The 10,000-nt window shown below is 54.0% G+C and overlaps 1 protein-coding gene and 1 long non-coding RNA gene across 2 annotated transcripts in view; both read left to right on the forward strand.

Annotated features, from left to right (window-relative positions):
* The window catches only part of LOC148113551 (uncharacterized), a 53,683-nt gene that overhangs the window by 1,683 nt on the left and 42,000 nt on the right, over positions 1-10,000 (forward strand). The window contains exon 2 of the long non-coding RNA XR_015734564.1: positions 2,691-3,098. This is a non-coding gene — a long non-coding RNA (uncharacterized LOC148113551). The remainder of the gene's footprint in view (positions 1-2,690; positions 3,099-10,000) is intronic.
* SOX21 (SRY-box transcription factor 21) lies at positions 4,646-8,161 on the forward strand. The gene has a single exon (XM_034417516.2). The coding sequence runs from the start codon at positions 5,776-5,778 to the stop codon at positions 6,634-6,636; it is 861 nt and encodes a 286-aa protein (XP_034273407.1). The 5' UTR covers positions 4,646-5,775; the 3' UTR covers positions 6,637-8,161.

A 10,000-nucleotide genomic window follows, 5' to 3' on the forward strand; every position in this document is an offset into this window, starting at 1 on the left:
GCCTCCAATTACTGCGAGTTCAAATCTCACCAGGTTCAAGGTTGACTCAGCCTTCCATACTTCCGAGGTAGGTAAAATGAGGACCCGGATTGTGGACGCAATAAGCTGACTTTGTATAAAAAAGAACACCGCTTGGGGGGGTGGCGAAAGCCCTACTAAGCAGGTATATACAAAAGTATGAAGGCTATTGCTTAACGCATTGTAAGCCGCCCTGAGTCTCCGGAGAAGGGCGGCATATAAATCGAACCAATAAGAAAATAAATAAATAAATAAACACACACACACACACACACACACACACACACACACACACGTGTGTGTGTGTATATAGGCTGCAGAAAAACCTTGGTTACTAGGAAAAACCTGGCTAGATGAAAAACACATATACATACATACATTACATACACACACACACACACGTGTGTGTGTGTGTATGTATGTAATGTATGTATGTATGTATGTATATGTGTTTTTCATCTAGCCAGGTTTTTCCTAGTAACCAAGGTTTACTTGATATATATATGAAGGCAATGCACAGGATCTCCGGTTTGTTAAGTCACACCACGCAAGCACGCACCTAACACTTGGGCTGGTGACCGAATAAAAGGCATGGTTTCTGCGTCGGTTTAAAAAAAGCCAAATCCTCGTATTAAAAGCAGGAAGCAGCCGGGTTAAGGTTCGTTCCCGAGAAGAGAGCCGGGAAGGATCTGGTCTGGCGCATCTTCTCAGCAGGGACACCCCCCCCACACACACACACCCCGCGGAAACCTTGGCTGGGACACCCGGGGGAAATCGGTGCTTCTCGATAGCCTGTCGGGCCTCGTTCTTTGTAGAACCAGTCCTAAAAAAAAATCAGCCTAAAAGCTCCGGGGCTACCAGTTCCCCTTTTGCCAGTTAATAAGACTATTTGACGATTCCAGTAATCCGAGTCCAGTTTAGATCTCAGGGTCGTCTCTTCGAGGGCCAAGATCCGCGGGGTTTAAAGGGGCTGCAAGCCTCCGTGAGAGTCCCGCAGCTTTCCGTGGAAAGTTAGCATCTGGGTAACAGTAACAGAGTTGGAAGGGACATTGGAGGTCATCTAGTCCAACCCCCTGCTCACGCAGGAGACCTGCACTAGGGATTCGAACCGCCGAACTGCCGACCTTTCTGATTGACAAGCTCAGTGGCTAAGATGGTCTAGTCACTTAGTCAGTCTAGACTAGTCAGTCTAGATAGCCTGGGGGTCTCAGAGGAAAAAAAGGGGGGGCAGTCAGGGTCGCGCGATTTGGACTCCAATAGAATTGACACCCCCCCCCCAAAAAAAACTGGATCTTTCCGTGGTTTGTTCTACTATGCTGGGCATTTCCAAGGTTTCTTCTTCTGGCTGGGCCGAGGGGGGGGTGGGCTACTCTTAAAAGTCTCGGCGAATGGAGGGCCAAAGATGCCCCTGTGCGGGAAAAGTCCTAGAAAAGTGCGCGCCGCGGAGTCGAACTCCCCCTCGGCGGAGGGAACGGGGTCGGCTGGACGGTGGGAGGGGGGGGAGAGGAAGGGGCTTCTCCGGCGGATAAAAGAGGGCATTTGAATTGGTGCTCCGGAGATGCTCCGACCCTGGAGACTTTCCGCGCCGGGGATCCACAGCGTCGAGAAGACCCTCTTTTTGGGCTCAGGCGTCGCTGCTGCTGCTGCTCGGGGGGTTCATCAAAAAAGTCAAAATTGGGGTCCCAACGGCGGGGTCGAAGCTGTCTTGCACGTAAACACGAATAGAGCTTCGATCGCACCCTCGTGGCCTCCAACTTGACTTTTCTAACCACACCTGGCCGGCCCCATCCCACCCCCCACCCCCCCATATAGCCCTTCTGAAAAAAATTAGTCCTAATTAATTTCGTTTCCAAAAGGCCGGAAGCAACTTCAGGTGGGTCGCTTCTATCTCCCTGGACATGTTTTGGCAGCATCGTTCGGCCCCTACGGCGAAGTCACAAGGGTCTCGGCACTGCCGGACAAAGTACCATTCTCACGGGATAGGCAACCTGATGAGGTAGAAACCTCAACCAGACGCTAGATTTCAAGGGTCATCAGAATAAAAGGGCCCAAAAATATGGTTCCGGACACGTTTGTTAACCTACACTGATGGGTTCAGACGTTGTATTGATCCAGTGGTGAAATCTAATTTTTTTTACTACCGGTTCTGTGGGCGTGGCTTGGTGGGCGTGGCAGGGGAAGGATACTGCAAAATCCCCATTCCTTCCCCACTCTGGGGCCAGCCAGAGGTGGTATTTGCCGATTCTCCAAACTACTCAAAATTTCCAATACCGGTTCTCCCAACTGCTCAAAATTTCCACTACCGGTTCCCGAACTGCTCAAAATTTCCGCTACCGGTTCTCCAGAACCTGTCAGAACCTGCTGGATTTCACCCCTGTATTAATCCCTGTTAGCTCAACCTGTTATGTCTATGGAGATTCCCAGTCATCCAGGCCACGGTTGTTCCAAACTATGACCTGGATAACTGAGAATCGCCATAGACATTTGGGACTTAGCATGTTATGTGAACCCAGCCATTGTGGTTTCGTAACTGGAGGGGTTTAGCGCACCGTGCGAACCAAGGTTAAAACCAACTCTCGGGTAGTGCAAGGTGCAAATCCGCGCACGGAGCCCCTTTTGATAGTAGCCTGAATGATAAAAGACAAAATAACCGGTTTGTCTCATTTTAACAGGGACCGGACATCCAAGCGACTATATTTAGGGGAGCCTCGTGGGAAGAGAAGAGTTTCAAATTGTTCCAAGCTAAAGTTCTGAAGTTTCACCCGAGGTGCCGAGTTTGTGGTGGAAAAAAAGGGAAACCCCTTGGAAGGCTGCCACGCGGGGAAGAAGCGGAGGAGAAACGCGCTTGGCTTATTCCTCGACTGAGCGTTTGGGGATCTCTAAGCCTCGGCCGCTCTCTCTATTCCCGGGGAGCCCCCGAGGGCGGCTGGTTCGAATCCCCTCCCCACTAGGCAGCCACCGCTTCATATTATCCTAGTTAGTGGCATTGCGGGACACCCCCAAAAAAGGAGAGGTGTCCTTTTTCTTGTGGATACCCCGAAATCTCCCACCCTTCATCGATGCTTCTTCGCCTCGCCAAGGTGAGTTAAAGCCGGCGCGGGCGGGATCTCTGGCGGACGAGCCAGTTAAGGACCGAGCCCAGTAACGGGGCGAGCGAGATTGGCAGGACAGGCGAGCCGCAGCGGCTCTGCGCTTGAGAAATATTTGGAGTGGGCGGGATCTTCCTATTTGCTTAGTAAGCGTTTCTTTCTCTGCCCAGCCCCCCACCCACCCACAGCCCCCCCTTTTTTCCTTTAGCTGCCTGGCGTCTCATCGCCAAACGACGGGACTCTGGGGTGTCTCCTCTCCGACCTTTCCTCTAGACCAGCAGCCCCCCCCTCCCTCCAACCTTTCGGGCACCAGGGACCAGTTCCGTGGAGTGAGGGTTTTTTTTTCCCCCGTGGAGTGGCGGGGGCGTGGTTTCATGTGTTGCCTTAATCCCACGGATGGGGCTTCGCTTCTTTGCGTGGACCGGTTTCTGGCATTCCGATCCGCGGCCCGGCGAGGGGGGTGGGGAGCAGGGGTGAAATCCAGCAGGTTCTGACAGGTTCTGGTGAACCGGTAGTGGAAATTTTGAGCAGTTCGGAGAATCGGCAAATACCACCTCTGGCTGGCCCCAGTGTAGGGTGGGAATGGAGATTTTGCAATATCTTTCCCCCAGGAGTGGGGAGAGAATGGAGATTTTGCAATATCCTTTCCCTGCCACGCCCACCAAGCCACACCACGCCCACCAAGCCACGCCCACAGAACGGGTAGTAAAAGCATTTGGATTTCACCACTGGGGGGAGGGGAGGGTTTAGGGACCCCTGCCTTAAAAGACTCTGGGTGTCTTCTGCCTTTGAGTCCGAGCCACAAAGGGAGACAAATCTCCCCCCCACCCCCTTCCGATGAAGGCTGATCAGGACTCCGCCAAATTGGGACTTTGGACATAAACGGCGTCAACTCTTCGCTTCCTCCGGGACGCGGGGATTCCGCGCCGCCCGCTTTCAAACGCGGCAGTCTGGCCAGAGAAGAGACGAAATTCAATTCAATTTAAATCCAAACCTTTATTGTCAAGAGTACAACATATGGACAAGAGATCGGCTGAGCTTCCCTTCGTGCACCCCCCCCCCACAACCCAATACAACTCACAGTGAAAGGGAAAGTGAGAAAGGGAAAAGTGAGAAAGGGAAAGTGAGAAAGGGAAAGTGAGAACCGAAGCAAGCATCGTCCAAACGACCCCCCCTCCCCACTCTCCCACCTCCCTTCTGCCCTTTTCAGTGCCTGGACGGGACACCCAGGAACTTTCCCGGGTTTCGGTCTCGGCCTCGAGTCGAAACGCTAAAAACCAAGGGAAACCTCGGAAACTTGTGAACAAGGGTCTTTTAAAAGGCGAAGGGGGGCAAACCGCGCATGCGCCCGACTGCCCGGGGAAGCTCCGCCTCAATCCCCGCCCCGCGCTTTACTGAATGGGAGGCGGAAATGCGCTCACGTTTAATCAATGGAGCCAGGACCGGAGGGGAGGAGCCAAAGGGGTTCCGGCGGCACCGCCCCTTCACTAGGCTGTCACCCCGCCTCCTCCTCCCTCCCTCCCTCCCTCCTCCTCCTCTGCCCTCAGATACACACACCGGCCATGCATCAAATAGGGAAGCTTAATGCCTTTGCAAACAGAGAGCGCGCAGCGTCCGCTTCTCCGAGGCAGCCTTGGGAACGAGCCGCTCCGATCGCGCTAGGAATGTGTCCGGCCGCCCGGGGCTTCCGCGCTTGCCCTGCCCGAAGCGCTCGCTTCCTCCTCCGCCTTTAAAGTTGGACTTTTCTCGCCGCCTTCCAGCCCCGCGATCGCAAGGAAGGAAGGAAGGAAGGAAGGAAGGAAGGAAGGAAGGGGGCAGAGGCGGCGCAAGCCGGAGGATCGGCGCGAGAAAGTTACAAAGGCAACTTTGCGGAGAAAAGGACGGCGGAGAGGAGGGGAATCACCGCCGCCGCCGCATCCCGCGCCCCGATTCCTTCTGGCGGCCGAGACGATCGCTTGCTTGGGAGAATCCCGCGGGGGAATCCGGAAGGAAAGCGGGGGAACAGGCGGAGGGGAGGAGCGCCCGGCTTCCTCGGCCGATTTCAGGGCAGCTCGGCCATGGCAGGCGGGGAAGGGCGCCTCCTCGCCTTCCCCAAGTAGCTGGAGCCTTTGGCGCGGACAGGTGCCGCCGGGCTGGAGAGCAAGAGGAGCAGCTTGGCCTTGCTGGGACCGGGACGACTCCTTTGAAAAGCTGGATTGACTTGGCCGAGGATTGAAGCCGCGGCTTCCCCCTCGACGTCGCCCGGTCCCTCGGCTTGATCGAAGCCGGGCTTCCTCGCTGCTCGCGGAGGCGGCCACTCTCGTCTGGGCGGGCTGTCGAACGCTCTTCTCTTCTCTTCCCTTCCCCAGCCGGGAGCAAAGCAAGGAGCCGGGCGGACTTGAGTTTTTTGGGGGAGTTTTTTTTTTGTGTGTGTGTTTTTTTTTAAAGGGACTTTTCTGCTACCTTGGCGGGGCGGAGAGCCTCGACGGCAGAGGAGCGGAGGGTCAAGACGACGGTGCGAGGATCGACCCCACCCCACCCCCGCGAGGAGGAGGAGGAGGAGGAGGAGGGTGGGGGAGGCCACGTCGGATCCGGCCCCGCAGCCACCATTGATTTCCTGCGGGTGGCTCGCAGCGACGGGCTGGGCGCTGCTGCCGCCGCCGCCGCCGCTGCCGCTGCCGCCGCGGGCATGGCCAAGCCTGCGGACCACGTGAAGCGGCCCATGAACGCTTTCATGGTGTGGTCGCGGGCGCAGCGGCGCAAGATGGCCCAGGAGAACCCCAAGATGCACAACTCGGAGATCTCCAAGCGGCTGGGCGCCGAGTGGAAGCTGCTGAGCGAAGCCGAGAAGCGGCCTTTCATCGACGAGGCCAAACGCCTGCGGGCCATGCACATGAAGGAGCACCCGGACTACAAGTACCGGCCGCGGCGGAAGCCCAAGACGCTCCTCAAGAAGGACAAGTTCGCCTTCCCGGTGGTGTCCTACGGCTTGCCCGACGTCGCCGACCCTCACGTCCATCCCCTCGGGCCGCATCACCCGGGCCTCAAAGCCGGCGCCCTCCACGGCCACGAAGCCCTCCTGGCCAACCCGGAGAAAGCCGCCGCCGCCGCCGCTGCAGCCGCCCGCGTCTTCTTCCCTCCCTCCGCCGCTGCCGCGGCTGCGGCGGCTGCGGCCGCGGCGGCGGGCAGCCCTTACTCGCTGCTCGACCTGGGCTCAAAAATGGCAGCGGAGATGTCGTCGTCGTCGGCGGGCTCCGGTGGCGGCGGCGGTTCGACGGCCGGACTGCCCTACGCGGCTTCCTCGCTGGCTTACCCGACGGCTGGAGGTGCTTTCCACGCCGCCGCGGCTGCAGCCGCCGCCGCCGCGGCCAGCGGGGGCCACAGTCACTCGCACCCGTCTCCCGGCAACCCCGGCTACATGATCCCCTGCAATTGCAGCGCCTGGCCCAGCCCGGGACTCCAGCCGCCCCTGGCCTACATCCTGCTGCCCGGCATGGGGAAACCTCAACTGGACCCTTACCCGGCGGCGGCCTACGCCGCGGCCCTATGACAATCAGCGCCCTGATGAGGAGCCCGGTGCCGAGAAGGACTGCAGCCGCAAGTAGAGCGCCGGCCGTCAGCCCCGCCTGGCTCCCCGCGAGAAGCCCGCAGCCTGGCCCCTTGGCTCGCCCTCTCTGCAGCTCCTGAGACGGGAACCTACGTCGGTGACCTCCCGGCTTGCTCCCCGGCATGGCTGGAGGGGCCGAGAAGTCGCTGCTTCCTCGAAGTTTCCTTCCCGGGAAGATCCCCCCTCCCCCCCTTGCCAACTTCTTGCAAGACCCGGTTCCGACGACCTTGGGAGTTGCTTTGCTTTCCGTTCCATCATCTCTACCCACCCACCCCCCACGCCCGCTTTCCTCTCCTCTCTCCTTCGCCCCCAAACCCACGTCCTATCCTGACCCGCAGTTCCGAGTATATGTTAGCCAAATCCCCACCCCGGCCCCGACGTATTCGCGAGGGTTTCTTTTCTATCTGTCTGGATGCTACTGAGCAAAAATAAGAGTTTGCAACCCCCCCCCCGCCCGTACCAAAAGCAGAGCCCTTGTACAAGACAGAGAAGTAGTAAGGAGGCGCTTAACCCTCCCCAGAAAGAGAAACCGGCTGCTCGCTCTTCCTCCTGCCATCCACGCATCTCACCTGAAGTTTGTAAAATGTATACCTGTCCGTGAGAACTTTAGGTCTAAGGCTATATGATTTGAAAACTGTGGGTTTTGGGGTTTTGGCTGCGATCCTACGCCCACGTTGGCTCGATGCTAGGTCTGGCTGCCTTCAAAGGGACTTGCTTCCAAGCAGACGAAGGAAGAGAGGAGGGGGGAATAAAATCCGTAAGGCTCACCCTCACGTCTCAAGTCAGATTCAGACGGCTGCGAGTCAGTCAAAACTGCGAGTCACTTTTCCTGGTTGCCATTTGAGTTCGAGGCTTTTCTTTCTTTTTTTAAAAAAAATCGGACTTCCTATTTGAGGGAAATAATATATTTATTATGGTGTCAATGTATCTCAGTCCTGCGTGTTCAAGAGAAGACACTTACCCCTTTTTTCCCCCCTCCCTAACTCCATCACCTTAAAAAAGAATAAGTCGGGTGTTCTTATGTGATTGGCAGTCACTCCGCTTGGGTGGGTGGGAGAAATCTTTATTTTTTTAATAAAAGCATAAATATTCAGTTGCAAATAATGATTTTTGCAGGAGGAATCAAGCTCATTTTAAACAATTCCCTCCATCGCAACAATTTTCTTTTACTTTTGTAATGTGTATATTTGGATTAATGTTTGTGAATCAACTTGCTTAAACAGTACTTAGGGATTCTTTCTTTCGTTCTTTCTTTCTTTCACCTTCTGTAATATAAAGTTTTTTGGAAAAAAAGTTTTTTTTTAAGTATTGGTTTTAACATTTGACGTGTATAAATGAGTTTGCTGGTGTGCTCTAATTTAAAATTAGACGTCTAAGCTATATCTGTACAATTAGACTCCGACTTACCACTCTGTTCATTTTGGAACAAAGAGTTTAAATAAAAGCCTGAAGCAGGGAAAAGAGAAAATCCTCTATTTCTTGTTGAGTTACTTACAAGATGCTAATCTCAATTGCCCTTACCTGCCTAGGCCAGGGGAAATGTAAGGTATACTCCAAAGGCAGGCTTTGTTTCACTTTTGAATGGATTGACTAGGAAATCTAAATCAGACCATTGTGGCCTGATTTATCCCATTTGAAATCGTGAATGGGAAAGACGATTTAAAAAAAAACAAAACCCAATACTTCTGTTATCATTTGAAAAGGGAAAGGAGATTAAAAAGAATCAGCATTCATGAACTCACTTGGATACACAGCCAACTTGGAGCTGGTTCCACAGAATCTCTTCAGAGCTGAAAACTTGTTTGACTGCTCTTTAACCCCCCCCCCCCTCACTATCACAGAGCTTCACAAACCCGCTTGATTTATTCAGGTGTCTTTTGGGTGGTTTCTTATTTTCACAAAGATCTTACTCTGGATTTAAAGGTCCCCCCCCCTCTACTGCAGATTCTTCAGGGTTAGGCCCCAAAAGATTTAAAAACAAACAGCCACCACCCGACCAATGTGAAGCTCTGAAAGACAGATGTGTGGAGGTCCTTGAAACCAGAACAAGAGTGACTCCCAGTTGTGCTTAGGATTCTGCCACTGGTTTCTTTGTCAGGCTGTTCTCTCTCCCGGGCACTTCAGGCTGCTACCCTTTGCACACTTGCTGGGAAGTTTAGTTCGAGGGCGGGGAAGTTTCCCCCGAGAGACAGTGGCCTACTTGGGGAAGGAGCTTCCTGAAGTGCCAAAGCCTTTCGTGAGGCCTAACTTGTTCTTCATTCATGTGGGAAACAGAGTGGCAGATCCCTGGATTTATGAGATTTGATTAAAGCAAATAGGGGGATCCACAGAGTACCAAGACCTGGTGGGCAAAGTCCCGGTTACTGGGTAGACTCTTATGGGTCTTCTCACTAGCGCCTGTTGGAAAAGATTTCTGCATCCCTTCATTGTCTACCCTGGGCGTGCAAAACACACTTTCTCTCCCCTAGGTGCACGTTAACTGGTATTGGGGAGGGGGAGGGGGGAAGAGGCGGCCGAAGATAGATTTGGAGGAATGTTTCATGGCCTAGTTCAGCTCATTAAAATGATCCTCTGTTCTGTTGCCTCCCGCATTTCTTTTTGCAGGTTCTAAGTGAATTCATATGGTTTGGAGAGATTATGCAAAACTAATTCGGACAGTCCAGGGGTAATTAGCCCTGACACGGTTAATTAAATCCTTTCAGGCTCTCCACTTCCACCCTCTTTAGTGGCAGCAGCCATCGGTTTCTCTACAGGGAACTTCCCGCTGATCTCTAGAAATCCCATATCTCACAGGCTTCTTGGGCTTTGCTCTCCACTTCTCCCACTGCATTTAATGCAAGCCACCTGTTGCTTTGGACCCTCGCTCCCCTCCCGCCCGAGTATTAGTAACTCTCCCAGTGGTGAAACGAGCGCCTTTCCTGCCTGTCCCGCAAACTCCTCTTCAACGCCTGCTAAAGTGGCGTTTCTAATCCCCCTTCGGGGCTGGAGAATCAAACCGAGGCAGAGAACAGAAACGGATTCAGATAATCAACTTGCCCTAGGAGAGCCTGCGCGGGTTAGAAAGTAAATCCACTGCATACATTAGGGCTTCAAATAATACACAATTGCAACCCTCCCCCCACCCTCCATCCCCCGGTCCCGCTTTGTGATCTTGTGTGCGCAGAGAAGGTAAAGTTTCTCTGGCAGGGAAGCTTTATTCCGGATTACAGCCAAATGGAAATCTTTTATTTTCTGTCCAGCAGGAGTTGGTAGCTCCACGAAAACGTTATTAGAAAAGTTTATCTTCAATTAAAACAACGGTTCGCTA

Source organism: Pantherophis guttatus, chromosome 5 (genome assembly GCF_059756535.1).
Source record: "Pantherophis guttatus breed Tessera chromosome 5, ASM5975653v1, whole genome shotgun sequence".
Lineage (NCBI taxonomy): Eukaryota > Metazoa > Chordata > Lepidosauria > Squamata > Colubridae > Pantherophis > Pantherophis guttatus.